Raw genomic sequence first — 17,030 nt, 5'->3', positions numbered from 1 at the left:
ATGGGGCGTGTAAAGGTAGTTAATCAGGACAGGTAAGTTTAGTTTGAATTTCTTTGAGTATATCTGGATTACTTAAAGTTGGGCGGGGGGTTAAATATATGAGGTCTTAAAGGTCACGAATTGGTACATTTTCTTATGAGAGGTATGGAATAACTAGCATTTTGGTTGGTATTAGTTTCAAACTGGTCTCATTTTGGAAAATCTTCAGCAATTCCAATGGTGGCCTGGTGTAAAGACGGAAGCTAAGGAAAGATAAGAAGTGACTGGAACCGGGCATTTCCTTACCTTAGGACTGGGGACGACGGAGAAGGTGTTCATGATTCTATCCGGGTACTCCTCCCGTATTTTGGAGATGAGTAAGGTGCCCATGCCCGAGCCAGTGCCCCCACCTAGCGAGTGCACAATCTGGAAACCTTGTAGGCTGTCGCAGTTTTCGGCCTCTGACCTGACTACTTCGATGACGGAGTCGACGAGTTCTGCCCCTTCTGTGTAGTGGCCCTTGGCCCAATTGTTCCCGGCCCCGCTCTGACCTGTGCCGAAATGGGTTCCTTTTTAAAGTTTGGTCGAAATTGCTAATTGTCAAGGAATGGGTGTAATTGGTTTTATCATCATCTTTATTATTATTGTTGTTGATGATGATGTCAGTATTATTCTTGTTGATTTAGTTGTTGTGGTTTTCTTATGATAGTAAATTATCATGTGTTTTTACGTGTGTTTCGGGTAGAAGTTTCTTCATTTCTTGTTAAGCACGTGACATGGATTGCAGATACAGAGAACCCGTACATTATTGAAATTTCTAACATAATTTATTGTAGCTACTATGTGTAGTTCAAATTATGCAAGCTTTGAGTTCTCGCAGGAGGACGTTTAAATCTACTATAGAATGGGAGGATGTTATTTTCTTGCTGCAAGTACACGATAGCCTAAATTTTTTTTTTAATTTTCATATTAATTTGGATCAACAACGCACTGGTTATGGAACAAAAAGATGTATATAATGATACGATTCGTTTACACTTAATGTTATTTTTTAGTTGTAGTTAAAAATTATTTTGTAGTACATCTCAAGTTTGATGTACGCTTAAGTTTAAAAGAGAATGCGAAAGGTGTGCTTTGTTTCTATTAGTTACCCATCTCAGTTGGGCTTCCTAGTTTTCTATTTTGTATTCTGCCATGTCTTAAAGAAAATGATTATCGAAGGTTTATGAAGGGGGACTAAAATGAAATAGCTCTCTCGACGACCATTCCCGTATTCTTTGCATGTTTGACGTACGGTGGGTTCTTAGATTTAGTGTTGTGCACAGATGTTTTGAACAGTTTCTTATAGATATCCGAAAAATTCATGGTACGGTAAATCATCGGAAAGTTGGTGGCACCCTTCGTGGAATTTACATGCATATATATAATATATATATATATATATATATATATATATATATATATATGTGTGTGTGTGTGTGTGTGTGTGTGTGTGTGTGTGTGTCGTGTCTGTGTTTCTTGATATATATATACATATAGTATATATTATATTATATATATATATATATATATATATATATTCTTATATAATTATAATATATAATATATATAATATATAATATATATATATAATATAGATATATTTTACATATATATATACATATAGTATATATATATATATATATATATATATATATATATGTGTGTGTGTGTGTGTGTGTGTGTGTGTGTGTGTCTGTGTGTGTAACAATAATAATTTGTATGTATATTTACACGTACCTATAATTACACCAAAGACATTGAGGTGCTATAAATGCACCGTCAGACTTACCAAATAGGAAATTATCTGGCTTGTAGAGATCCCCAAATTGTCCCATTCTAATGGCGTCCATCGTCCCTGGCTCCAGGTCCACCATGACGGCTCTCGGGACAAATCGCATACCTGCACATGATATCGGCATCATATTATGATAAGTTTAATCCCCAGATATATTAACATACGTTTACAGTATTATGTACATGTTATATATAACATATATATATATATATATATATAGTATTATATATTATATAAGAGGTATACAGGAGCGCAGACATAAGAGGTTCAGGATGTCCATGATACTAAACATGAAGGCCAAGATTTATTATAAAAACGTTTCGCACATCAACTTTGTGCACTTTCAGTCTGTAAAAAGAGAAATGCATATATTAAAAACTAAAAAACGTTTTATAATAAATCTTGGCCTTCATGTTTTAGTATCTATGGACCTCCTGAACCTCTTATATATATATATATATATAATTAAATATATATATAAAGAGGAACAGGATAGCCAGAAGACGTGGTAATATGCCAGACATTATTATTTTCCTTAAAATAAAGCAAAGGCACAGCCGAGCTTTTCGGGAATACATTACTTTTCCCATCATCAGGGTCACTTATCTTTAAAATGATACAAAAAAAGAGAAAGAAACAGTTAAGAAAACTATACTGATTGACCATATCTTAAAACATTACAACACTTTAAATACACACACAAAGTAAAAAGGAACATAAAAACTAAGTTAACTGCAAATCATAAAAGAGCAACGACAAGTTAAAAGAAATTTTATGATTTGCAGTTAACTTAGTTTTTATGTTCCTTTTTTACTTTGTGTTGTGTATTTTAAAGTGTTGTAATGTTTTTAGATATGGTCAATCAGTATAGTTTTCTTACTGTTTCTCTTTTTTGTATCATTTTATAGATAAGTGACCCTGATGATGGGAAAAGTAATGTATTCCGAAAAGCTCGGCTGTGCCTTTGCTTTATTTTAAGGAAATAATAATGTCTGGAATATTACCACGTCTTCTGGCTATCCTGTTCCTCCTTAAATTGAAGTTTTCTAGAAACGACAACATACCCAGTTATATATATATGTATATGTACATGTATATATATTATATATATATATATATATATTATATATACATATATATATATATATATATATATATGTACATATATCTATATATATATATATATATGTGTGTGTGTGTGTGTGTGTGTGTGTGTTAGCTGAAACCACTGGGAAAATTTAAAAAAGAAAAGACAGAGTGCTAAGTACTTTCGTGTATTTAACACATCTTCGGGGCACAAAGTAATACAGAACTTAAAAACTAGTGAGCAAGAAAGCTCTCACAAAAGCAAAGTGAAGAAAAAAACACATAAAATATGTATAAAAGTCCATTACAAACAGAAACAATATTCGTCTAGATCACCCAGCACCCCAACAAGTCAAAAGAAAGAGAGCAATTGCCCAATGACCCTATTACTTACAGAAAAGAAAAACACTGACTAATTGTCAACCAGTGTATAAAACAACTGAACTCACAATTATGAATAGTAACAATAATAACGTCACTTCTATACCTCACTCTCCCCGTAGGAGGGTAGTGCCGTCAGCGCACCTCATTCGGTGTGCTGTAGGCGTTACTTAAGGTTCTTTACAGTGTGCCTTCGGAGCCTAGCTGCAACCCCTTTTGTTCCTTTTGCTGTACCTCCTTTCATATTTTCTTTCTTCCATCTTACTCTCCACCCTCTTCTAACAATTGATTCATAGTGCAACTGCTTTGAGGTTTTCCTCCTGAAACACCTTTCAAACCTTATACTGTGAATTGCCGTTTCAGCGCTGAATGACCTCGTAGGTCCTAGTACTTGGCCTTTGGCCTAAATTCTATATTCAGTTCTATTACTCACTCCCCAATGACAATCAGTTTTCACTTTTAGTAGGGCGAGAAGGCCCTAGTACATATTTCACCACCTTACCTTCGGGGCAAGTATAAGGGAGATAATATGGGGGCCTTCTCGCCCTACTAAAAGTGAGAATTGATTGTCATTGGGAGTTGGTCATAGAAGTGAGTCATCAAGGAGCTGGTAGCTGGAACCGCAAGTTAGCCTCTCTTTCCCCAGAAACAAAGATGACGAAGCTATTGATTGATTTGCAGTGCGACCTAGCGTTGCAACGACGTAGGCAATCGACAGGGAGGGAACTGACGCGGAATAACCTTTCCGATGTTACGTCATCGACGACTTTCAATTATTCGTCGGAAGTCGATAAGAAAGGAAGAAGAAGAGGAAGAAGTAGTTTCGTGATACTCGTGAATCTGGTTCTGATTTCGTCGATGCGTTCAATTGAACCCGCTGGCCTGCTTTTATTATTTATTTATTTATTTATTCCCTTTTTTTTTCTTTTGGTCAGAGCCCAAAGCGGTAGGGGTTTTCAATTTTATATCTCAGTTCCGCTGGACGACAATTTTGAGTTTTACCAGAAGCTGTGAGGATGGCAAGTAAATAACTTCATTCGGTTTTTATTTTCATGCTGAACTGAAACGAATCTTAGGACGAATTCAAAACAGCTTTCAAAGTTAATACAAATAGCCGTGTTTACTGTAATGAAAAATAAACAAGCTTGTGCATTGTTTATTGGTAAAATATTTTTAGAAAAGTGTCTCAGAATTAGTAAGAATTTTGGAGAACAGTACGACGAAAATACTGTGAACTATGTCTGCGAACACCGGGAATAATTGAACAGAGCTGATAATACAACGTCGTTTGTGTGAAATATCCTTCTTAATTATTGAACTCTTTGGTATCATTGCGTAGATATATTTCTTTTTTAAGAAATCTAGTTGCATATAGAAACTAGTCTTCAGTGGAGTAGAATAAAGATTTTTTTATAGGGACATTTAAAACACAGCGTGGCTGCGGCTCGGAACCTCACGGGAATTTCAATTCTTTGATTATTGTGTTGTTGTGAGGGCTTTTGACCACTCAACACCGGTTATCTAAATCTAACCTATCGCTACATATAAGTGTTCCTCGTTGGACGAGTCGGTTACGTGCTCGACTATGGATCTCAGGGTCCGGGTTTGATTCCCCACTCTGCCAACGGGGAATCAGAGGAATTTATTTCTGGTGATAGAAATTCATTTCTCGAAGTGGTTCGGATACCACAATAAGCTAGTTCTAAGTAACAAATTAGTTCCTAGCCGCGTAAAAATATCTAATCCTTCGGGCCAGCCCTAGGAGAGCTGTTCATCAGCTCAGTGGTCTGGTTAAACCAAGATAAACATAAGTTTAGCTACCTATAAGCATCCTTCCTAACCAGATAGGGAGTTGGCTTTGTCACCAGAGGAACTCTCATCCAACCCCAGACTTCCAGCCAATGTAACCTCACTTGGGATGCAAGTTGAAGAAGGCAATGAACCCATGTTCGATAGGAATACCGATCGGTATTCCCAGATGGGTCCGATAGTATGGAAATTGACGGACGTTGAGACTTCAAGGGAGGAAGGTATTGTGATTTTCCTGTGTGAAGGCAGGGAATGGCGTCCTCCATCTCCCGTCTTAACGATATATATATTTTGTTTATTTAAAAAAAAAGTATAAGGTGCAATCAGCGTTAACGATCCAGCACAAGTAGACAAAGGATCGCACTGAGGGACGTCAGCAAATGTCGTAAGAGTTCCTAAGCCCATACCAGACATATTCAGTCTGCATATGCCTTTTTCTCGAAAGTTTCGGTTTTAGTTTTCTATAAAAGAAAACTATTGTGACGGCTTTGTCTGTCCGTCCGCTTTTTTTCTGTCCGTCCTTACATCTTAAAAACTATTGAAGCTAGAGAGTTGCAAATTGTTATGTTGATCATCCACCCTACAATCATCAAACATGCGAAATTGTAGCCCTCTAGCCTCAGTAGTTTTTATAATATTTAAGGGTTAACGTTAGCCATAATCGTGCGCCTGGCAACGCTATGGGACAGGACGTGGATGAAAACTTCATGGGTGACGGATCATACAGCTTTATACACTGTCCATAAAACACGAATGCTTCGACGCATTTTCTACCTATTTTATAGTAATCTCGGTGACTCTTGTTTCAATCCTCCCCCTCCCATTCGTTGACCTTCTCCTTCCTCATTCTTTTCCTTCATCCACCCTCTTTTCGGCAAAAGAATGCGGGCTGATACTGGTTGACTCTGTCAATAATGTAGGAGCCCAGTACCAAGGGAAATGTCAGTTTGAGATCGCGCAGACGGTGTTGGCGTCCGGTCTCCTGTGGCCTGGTTCTGAATCGACGACATTTACTTAAGGAGAGAGAGAGAGAGAGAGAGAGATTTGACTTTTCAGAAGTATGTGAGAATTTTACTCAGTGATACGTAATTGCCACAGGTCGAATTTTGTGGGTTAAATGAAAGAGAACGGTAGGTCTTTCATCTTATTAAGATATTATTGTCTTTTCTGATACAGAGCAAAAGTACCTTGAACAGCTTTGTGAAAAGATATTGAGAGGGAGGGCGGAATTTTGTTTTTAGAAGTATATTGTAGAAATTTATTTCATAATTTTGTTTTAGAAACATATAACAAGTAGGTGGGTAGGTAGAGAGTTTGCTGCTGTGGATTTAAGAGTTCATATTGAACGATGAGCTGAGCTAACTGATGATTGATTCAAGAAAACAGGCGCTCAGTTTTGTCTGAGACGCAATATTTATTATCTTCGCGATAGATTCTTGAGATCAATGGATTTTATTGAGTATTATATTTTTCAGGTTTTTGTGTCCTAGATTTGTGCCTTTGAAGATTATATATCTATTATATATATAGATATATATATATATAATATATAGTATATATATATAGATATTATATATATATATATATATAAGGAGAATTCTATATATATAATATATATTATATATATATATACTGGAACTGTTACTGCAGTTGTAATAAGCAGTATAATCTGGACATTGCTGCTCTAGATGTGTCAATGGTATGGGCGTGCACACACACGCACAAACACACACACACACACACACACACACACACACATATATATATATATATATATATATATATATATATCTATATTATATATCATACATATATATATATATATATATATATATCTATATCCATATATATATAGATATTAGATATAGATATACATATATATCTATCTATATATATATATATATATATATATATATATACTATATGTATATATATATATATATATATATATCATACTTAAAGAATGACATTAAATGTACGTGACTTTCACGGTATATGCAAATACTACAGGAAAAATAATATGCAGTAATTCTAACCGAGCACTTTCGTCCTCTAATGAGACATTGTTCCTCGACAAAGTCTCTTTAAAGGCCGAAAGAGCTTGGTTAGAATTTCTGCCTATTTATTCTTTTTCCTGTAGTATTTTGCATATATATATATATATATATATATGTGTGTGTTTGTGTGTGTGTGTGTGTGTGTGTGTGTGTGTGTGTAGTGTGTTGTGTTGTGTGGTGTGTGTTGTGTGGGTATACTGTGTGCAATGGAAATGTGCGTGCGTGCGTGTGTATGTATGTATGGTGCTAAACGCTGTTAACCCATTGATAGGAGAAAATACCCACAAATGGCTTATGAGGCTTCTCTCTTGATATTATCAGTGGCAGTCCCACCTTTCATTCTAGTGGGAAAGAAAATGAATACTGTCCCTGTGCTGTGTGCACAATGGTAGTCACTATATTTTGTGCTGATATACCGAACATATATTCTGAGAAAGAATTGGTCATTAAGTCTTGAGTCTTTTGATAAGAAATGGGTGGTAACTGCTCATTCAAGGAGAGGATGATGGATGGTTTGGCCCTTAGTGAGAAAAATAAAAGGATGGTGCGTGCAAGAATGCAAAATACTTTAACTGTGTTTTGGGGTAGTTGAAACATATAAAGATATGGAAGGGGTGGTACACTTGTAGTGTTTGAAAGACTGGAGACGGGTGTGAAGAGAGTTTATGTCATTTCAAGGATTACATAACTAAAATGAATATTGCACGCAGGCAAAATAGCTGCATATCTGCAGGAGTGAGTGTATAATGTCCATGAATGGAAAAGAATGAGAGAATGTGAAACTTATCTAGAGACTGAATATGAGTCTGACTGGTTTGCAGATATGAAAGAATTTCTGTACTAAGTGATATCTGAATGCAAAGTGACGTGAGAGCAAAAACGTAAATGAAAGTAATTCGTAGAAAATTGTTAGGAATGCATACAGTTAAGTTGATCTTGGTTTAACCAGACCACAGAGCTGATTAACAGCTCTCCTAGGGCTGGCCCGAAGGATTAGATTTATTTTACGTAGCTAGGAACCAACTGGTTACTTAGCAACGGGACCTACAGCTTATTATTGGATCCGAACCACATTATATCGAGAAATGAATTTCTAAGCACCAGACATAAATTCCTCTTAGTTTTCGCAGAAAAGTATACGTGAGAAAGAGGAATGATTGGAAGTATATCTGATAATGTGGTTGAAGCTACAGATGAGATAGATTTGAGGTGATGGAGGGATAAAAATGAGGGTGTAAATGTGATTTAAGCTAGTTGGATAAATAGGAAGTGGGAAAACTATATAAAGAGAAAACGTTTGAATTATAAGATGGAATGAGTAAAAGAGGAAAGTTTAAAAGGCAAAAGTGTGGTCAATCATGCCTATAACAATGAGTATGAAGAGTGAATGAAAAAAGTGTATGGCAGGATAAGGAAAAAAGTTAATGAAGGAAAAAATGAGACTATATGAGGTACAGTGATATGACAGAGAAGAAAATGCGTAGTCATACAATAATACAAAAGTTATCGAGAAGAAAGTGACAGAAAAGATGGCAAGCAATAAAAATGGGAGGGAGAGGGAAACAAACTTTTAAGGAGAAGATTAAGTTGTTCTACAGGGAATTGAATATAAAGAGATGGGTCAATAAGCAGATGATTATTCGAATAAAAGATAGAAATACAGAGATGCTGTCATCTGAATTGAATACAGTCCCGAGGCAATGTTGAAGATGAGTTGAAATGGATGATAGGAGAGAGGAGGAGCTGAATGACATAAGAGCTAAGATAATAATTGAGGACAAGATTGGGAATAGTCTACAATAGTTTATGCAAGCCAAGGTGAGAGTGTGTGGAGGGATTGTTTAGCCAACTCTCCTTTATGGAACTGAAGTGTGGGTATTAAATGTAAATTTTAAAAATATGTTGTTGAGATAAAATACTTCAGTAGTATTGCCAGAGTAAGAAGTGATAAGTCAAGAATTGTGGAGATACGTAGAAATGGTCCTAAAGGTAAGCAAAGGTTAAAAGGAAGCACCAGAGTGTTTTGAGATCATTCGGTCATGTGGAAAGAATGGATGATACATGCGGATGAAAAGACTCTATAACTCAGAAATGCAAGGGAGAAGGAACAGAAGAATTCCAAGAGGTATTTAAAAAAAATTTAAATATTCATGAGGTGCAGGAATTCATGGAAGATTCGGGTTAAATAGTTCCACGTGTGTAGTGGGGTTCAATGCATGTTTGATGAGCCTCTTGGGTATATGTGAGCAGTAGCTAATGTTTTGATAAGCACAGGGACTTTATCCGCTTTCGTCCAGTAAAATATGGTTGTAGCAATAACCATTATGCTTTCGGTTCTCAGAATCCACCTCTTTGAAGGTGTTGCCATACTGGTTCTCAGGAACCCTTCTGGTGTGAGTTTGCTCATTCAAAAGTTCCTCTCCCCTTTAGCTGCGACCTGCTGCAGTCTACTTACCACCAGATCCATAATTCTCATTTAAATAAAGGCCAAATAATTTTTTTTTTTTTTTTTTTTGTTTTTTTTTTTTTTTTTTTGAAAGCGAGGTATTTTTTTTACATAGGACTTTCATCTTTATATATATATATATATATATATATATATATATTATATATATATATAATATCATTCGAGCTACAAATGTCCTTTAATATCTAATTCGCTCTACCTCGGAATTAATATATTTTCGGATATGTACCGAGGGGTGGAATTTTTTAGTTGATAATAATTTCGTACCCCCATGGGATCGAACCACCGTCCAGTTGGACGGGGAACGAAATCAGGATCGGACAGTGACGCTACCGAAACGGTAGCGTCATGCATATCTATATATATATATATATATATATATATAATATATATATATATATAATATATATATATTATATATATATATATTATATCTCCGATCTATATATATGGTATGTATGTATCATATATGTATTATATATATATATATATATATATATATATTCCGCACTGGACCTTACACACAAATGATTCTACCATAAAAATGACTGAAATATTCAAGAGATATTCCTGCGTTTGCTTTTATTTTTAAGTTGACGCACGTACCGAAAGGCAGTAGCATTCGCTCTGTACAGTATAGTTTATTTATGAGTGATATTCCAGTCGCTCTTAAGGTCGATACACTGTTGTATTGATGAGGAATTTCTTACCATAAGGTATTTTTGATACAACTGTTTACCGGGAAATTTGTTGAGAAATCTAGCTGTCCCATTTTTCCCGTTAAAGCATTAGTATTTTAAAAAAATCTGTCAATGACTGTCTTTTATATCTAATTTCTAATGGCGGTTTGCAAACGGACGCTGATGAATTATTCTTCGAAAACAATTAAAACCTTTGATGGCTTACTTGAAATGCTTAAAACTAATTTCAAATAGAATTCAAGATTTAAATATTCCTTTACCTTTTAGACTTTGGCGTGAGATTACCAACACCTCCAAGATAAAACCTAAGAATTGACAATATAATAAAAAAACAAAAACAAAAAAACTCGAGTGCCACTTGCGACATTATAGGACCTTTGCATGCTCCAAAATGCATTTTGGATCAGGAGATTTCAATCTGTCAAGGTGCTTAGTTATGATAAATATTTTCAGGGTAAAATAAAATTTTAGATATTAGTTTTGTTATCTGACCAGAAACGTATTCAATTTACATAACTAATATATTTTATATAAAAATATATAGATATAATAATTATATATATATATATTATATATATATATATATCGTCTTATTAAGAAGACATGGTCAGTTGCTGTGACCGTGTCTTGGTAATAAGACGAAAGTAATAAGCATCTCATTGTTTCACTCCTTCCTTCGTGCCTATAACTTTGTTCGTATATAATTTATATTTACTGTATATATGTGGATATAACTAATTTGCCTCTAGGCAATCAGTTTTTACCAAAAGCACTTCTCAGATAAGAATAAATTACAACTGGGATAGGCAGTGGCCGTGATAAAACTAACCATTAGGTTTCCTTATTCAAAATCCCTTGTGACAAGTAGTTCAGTGCCCAATCTCGCTCACCTTCTTAGCGAAGGAGTTTGTAAGAAAACCGGAACATGGAAATGTACAATTTTCCAAGCATTATTTTATACACATTATTGATGTCTGGCCACGACGATTAAGTCAGCTATAACGACATAAGATCAAGAACACCAAGAGAGGACGTTTCTAAGCTCCACTGTAGTACATAGGATGATTAATTTAGTACTTTTCTTATATCGAGCAGTCCGCAAATGTGTTGTCGAAGAGCTTTTGGCGAACGCGAACCTCCGACAAGTCTGAGAAGTGTACGCCACTCCCAAACTCCCCTCCCACCTACTCAAAATTAGGGATATTTCCTGGATAATCCCTTGTATATATATCCACCTTTGCGGCATGTTAAGCACAAGCCCGTCTGGGATTACCGTCATGACAGAAACAAAATACTGAATATCATGAAAGATCATGACCCTCAAGAAATATTAGTCCTAGATGACAACCCTCGAAAACCCAGATGCGGTTCTCTTACAAAATTCAATCTGCTGTCAAATTTTCGTAAAAGTTGAGACGTCATGTTTTTGCTTCATCTAACTCACTCGCAGACGTATAAACAGTCCGCACCGAGAGCATAACCTTCTTGTCGCTGGCAATAACCTGTCATTTTTGAGTGGTGATAATGGTATCTCTTTGTTTGTGTCGCGACTTCGTCCTGTTTTGTCTGTAGAAGTCCGAGGAATGTATTGGTGAATAAGCGCATAATTCCTGGTACCCGATTGATGTTTCGCGTCATCCGGTGACCTTGAGACGTTCTTGACTTTTTATTTTATTTATTTATTTATTTTTTACTCGCTCTTTCTCTACACCACCTCCATCTTTCTTTACTGCTAAGTCTCTTGCTCTCTCTTTTACACACGCCCACATGCTCTCTCTCTCTCTCTCTCTCTCTCTCTCTCTCTCTCTCTCTCTCATGCTCTCTCTCTCTCTCCTCTCTTAAACACGCAGTCACTTACTTCAGTTTCTGTCTCTTTGTGTATGTAGTTATACCATCCGTTAACGCTGCAATCCCGATTTACAAAGGAAATTAGAGGGCTCTGTGATTATAATGGATGCCACTGTAATAACTCTCTCTCTCTCTCTCTCTCTCTCTCTCTCTCTCTCTCTCTCTCTCTCTCTCTCTCTCCATCTAAACTTTATGGAGAATCAAGCTAAAAAAAAAAAGCGGTTTTCAAGTCTGCACATTTACCATGTAGCAGATATTTCTCGTCAGCATTGCCTCCAGCGCCGCATGTCGCAGTGGTGCCTTTGGGAAATTCCCCAAATCATGTCTTTCTTGTGCGTTATTTTCCACAAATCTCTGCCCATTTCAACCCTCCCTTCTCATAGAAGGGAGACTTCGTAATTAAAAGGGTTCGCATCCAAAATAGTTCTTCTGAGTCTAACAACTCTAGATACTATAAGTCCACAGGGGTCCAGGTGACGCTGCTCAGGGTTTGTGCATCCAAGCCATCTTCATCTCCCCTTCATCCGTAGGAGGGTTAGCGCCGTCAGTGCACCTCAAGTGGTGCACTGCAGGCGTTACTTGAAGTTCTTTGCAGCGTCCCATCGGACCCATACTTGGAACCTCTTTCGTCCCTTTTACAATACCTCCTTTCGAAAATAATCTGTATCTACCATCTTACTTTCCACCTTCTCCTAACACACCTTTCAAACCTTTAATTGTTTTTCTTCTATTTCCCACCAGGTTATTCTTCATAGAATCTAGAGAGTATTCTCTCGCAGTATTCCATTAATTACTTAAAATTCTCTTAAGAAAACCTCCATCAACACTGAATGGTGAAAATTCTCTTGAGGAAACCTCCATCAACACTGAATGGTGAAAATTCTCTTGAGGAAACCTCCATCAACACTGAATGGTGAAAATTTCTCTTGAGGAAACCTCATCAAAACACTGAATGGTGAAAATTTCTCTTCGAGAAAACCCTCCATCAACCGACCTGAACTGGTGAAAAATTCTCTTGAGAAAACACCCCCATCAACACTGAAGGTGGTGAAAAAATTCTTCTGTTGAGGAAACCTCCATCAACACTGATGCTGAAAAATTCTCGTTGAGAAACCTCCATCAACACTGAATAGTGAAAATTCCTCCTTGAGAAAACCTCCTCATAACACTGAATGGTGAAAAATTCTCTGAGAAAACCCCCATCACACACTGAATGGTGAATAAAATTCTCTTTGAGAAAACCTCCATCAACACTGAATGGGGGGGGAAAATTCTCTTGAGAAAACCCCCCATCAACACTGAATGGTGAAATTCTCTTGGAGAAATCCTCCATCAACACTGAATGGTGAAAATTCTCTTGAGAAAACCCCCATCAACGCTGAATGGTGAAAATTAAAAATTCTCTTGAGAAAACCCCCATTCAACACTGAATGGTAAAAATTCTCTTGAGAAAACCTCCCCATCAACCGCTTGAATGGTGAAAGAAAATTCTCTTGAGAAAACCGCTCCATCAACGCTGAAATTGGTTGGAAAATTTCTCTTGAGAAAAATCCCCCATCAACGCTAAATGGTTGAAATTTCTCTTGAGAAAACCTCCATCAAACCAACTGTAAAATGCTGAAAATTCTCTTGAAGAAAACCTCCATCAACACTGAATGCTGAAAATTCTCTTGAAGAACAAAACCTTCGCCGATCCACACTGAATTTGGTTGGAAAATTCTCATTGAGAAAACCTCCATCAACAACGTGAATGGTGAAAATTTCTCGGGTTGAGAAAACCTCCATCAACAACTGCAAGTTTTTTTGGGGCTGAAAAATTCCTCTGTTTGAGAAAACCCCCATTCAACACTACGAATGGTTGAAAATTCTCTTGAGGAGAAAACCTCCATTCAAACAACTGAATGCTGAAAAATTCTCTTTGAGAAGACCTCCATCAAAGCACTAGAAATGCTGAAATAAAATTTTCTCTTGAGAAAAAACCCCCAATCAAGCAAACTGAATGGTGAAAATTCTTCTTTTGGAGGAAAAACCTTTCCATCAACAACTGAAATGGTGAAAAATTTCCTCTTGACCAAGAAAACCTCCAATCAATTGCTGAATTGGTGAAAATTTCTCCTTTGAGAAAAACCCCATCAGACTGAACTGGGAATGGGAAAATTCCTCTTGGAAAGAAAAAACCCCCCAGCCCATCAACAGCTTGAATTGCGTTGGAAAAAATTCTCTTTGAGAAAACCTCCATCAACACTGAATGGCTGAAAATTCTCTTGAGAAAACCCCCCATCAACACTGAATGGTGAAAATTCTCTTGAAGAAAACCACCATCAAGCCACTGAAATGGTTGAAAATTCTCTTGAGAAAACCCACATCATAACACTGAAATGGTTGGGAAAAATTGCTCTTTGGCATCAAAACTAACGCTGAATAATGGTGAAAATTCTCGTTGAGAAAACAAACCCCCATCAACACCGAATGGCTGAAAATTCGGGCTTGAGAAAACCCCCCATCAACACTGAATGGTGAAAATTCTTCTTGAAGAAAAACCTTCCATCAACACCTGAATGGTGAAAATTAAAATTTCTCTTGAGAAAACCTCCTATCAACCACTGAATGCTGAAAATTCTTTCTTTGAGAAAACCCCCCATCAAAACACTGGAGAATTGGTGATAAATTTCTCTTGAGAAAACCCCCCATCAACCACTGAAATGGGTGAAAATTTCTCTTGAGAAAACCCCCGATCAACACTGAAATGGTGGGAAACAAAAATTCTTCTTTGCAGAAAAACCTCCATCAACACCTGAATGGTGAAAATTCTTTCTTGATTGAAAGAAAACCCTCCATCAAACAACTGAAAATGGTGGAAAATTCTCTTGAGAAAAACCCCCAATCAACACTGAATGCGGTTGAAAATTCTTCTTGAGAAAAAACCCCCATCAACCACTGAAATGGTTGAAAAATTCTACTGAGAAAACCTTCATCAACCACTGAATGGTGAAAATTCTCTTGATAGAACCTCCAAAATTCAACATTTGAATGGTGGAAATATTCTCTTGAGAAAACCTCCATCAACACTGAAATGGGGAAAATCTCTTGAGAAAACCCCCATCAACACTGAAGGTGAAAAATTCTCTTGAGAAAACCTCCATCAACACATGAGAATGGTGGGGAAAAATTCTCCATTGAGAAAAACCTCCCATCAACAGCTGAATGGTGAAAAATTTCTCTTGAAAGAAAAACCCTCCATTGCAACACTGAATGGGTGAAAATTCTCCTTGAAGAAAAAACCCCCATCACACTGAATGGTGAAAATTCTCCTTGAGAAAACCCCACCATCACTGAATGGTGAAAAATTCTCTTGAGAAAACCTCCATCAACCATCTGAATTGGGGTAAAATTTCCCCCCCCTCTGAGAAAACCCCCATTCAACACTTGAAATGGTTGAAAATTTCTCTTGAGAAACCCCCATCAAACCACTGAATTGGGGAAAATTCTTGAGAAAACCCCCAATCAACACTGAATTGGTGGAAAATTCTCCTTGAGAAAACCCCCCATCAACACTGAATGGTGAAAATTCTCTTGAGAAACCCCCATCAACACTGAATTGGTGAAAAATTTCTCTTGAGAAAACCCCCATTCAACAACTGAATGGTGGAAAAATTCCTCTTCGAGAAAACCTCCATCAACACGGAATCGTGAAAATTCTCTTTTGAGAAAACCTCCATCAACACTGAATGGTGGAAAAAATTTCTCTTGAGAAAAACCTCCATTCAACACTGAATGGTGAAAATTCTCTTTGAAAAACCCCCATCAACACTGAATGGTGAAAATTCTATTATGAAAACCCCCATCAACACTGAATGGTGAAAATTCTCTTGAGAAAACCCCCATCAACACTGAATGGTGAAAATTCTCTTGAGAAAACCCCCATCAACACTGAATGGTGAAAACTTTCTTGAGAAAACCTCCATCAACACTGAATGGAGAAAATTCTCTTTGAGAAAACCTCCATCAACATGAATGGTGAAAATTTCTCTTGAGAAACCCCCATCAACACTGAATGGTGAAATTCTATTGAGAAAACCCCCATCAACACTGAATGGGTGAAAATTCTCTTGAGAAACCCCCATCAACACTGAATGTGAAATTCTCTTGAGAAAACCTCCATCAACACTGAATGGTGAAAATTCTCTTGTGAAAACCCCCATCAACACTGAATGGTGAAAATTCTCTTGAGAAAACCCCCATCAACACTGAATGGTGAAAATTTCTCCCCCATCAACACTGAATGGTGAAAATTCTATTGAGAAAACCTCCATCAACACTGAATGGTGAAAATTCTCTTGAGAAAACCCCCATCAACACTGAATGGTGAAAATTCTATTGAGAAAACCTCCATCAACACTGAATGGTGAAAATTCTCTTGAGAAAACCCCCATCAACACTGAATGGTGAAAATTCTCTTGAGAAAACCCCCATCAACACTGAATGGTGAAAATTCTCTTGAGAAAACCCCCATCAACACTGAATGGTGAAAATTCTCTTGAGAAAACCTCCATCAACACTGAATGGTAAAAATTCTCTTGAGAAAACCTCCATCAACACTGAATGGTGAAAATTCTCTTGAGAAAACCCCCATCAACACTGAATGGTGAAAATTCTCTTGAGAAAACCCCCATCAACACTGAATGGTGAAAATTCTCTTGAGAAAACCTCCATCAACACTGAATGGTAAAAATTCTCTTGAGAAAACCTCCATCTACACTGAATGGTGAAAATTCTCTTGAGAAAACCTCCATCAACACTGAATGGTAAACATTCTCTTGAGAAAATCCACATCAACTCTAAATGGTGAAAATTCTCTTGAGAAA

The 17,030-nt window shown here is 36.7% G+C and overlaps 1 protein-coding gene across 1 annotated transcript in view; it reads right to left on the bottom strand.

Annotated features, from left to right (window-relative positions):
• Window positions 1-17,030, bottom strand: part of LOC135215926 (tubulin beta chain-like) — a 50,465-nt gene that overhangs the window by 8,021 nt on the left and 25,414 nt on the right. The window contains exons 3-4 of the mRNA XM_064250883.1: window positions 1,811-1,921; window positions 286-530 (exon numbers count right to left, since the gene is read on the bottom strand). Of these exons, the coding sequence (XP_064106953.1) occupies window positions 286-530; window positions 1,811-1,921 (356 nt within the window). The remainder of the gene's footprint in view (window positions 1-285; window positions 531-1,810; window positions 1,922-17,030) is intronic.

This window comes from Macrobrachium nipponense, chromosome 19, assembly GCF_015104395.2.
Source record: "Macrobrachium nipponense isolate FS-2020 chromosome 19, ASM1510439v2, whole genome shotgun sequence".
Lineage (NCBI taxonomy): Eukaryota > Metazoa > Arthropoda > Malacostraca > Decapoda > Palaemonidae > Macrobrachium > Macrobrachium nipponense.
Note: the sequence above shows the minus strand (reverse complement) of the source record. Positions and strands in the feature narration are given on the sequence as shown.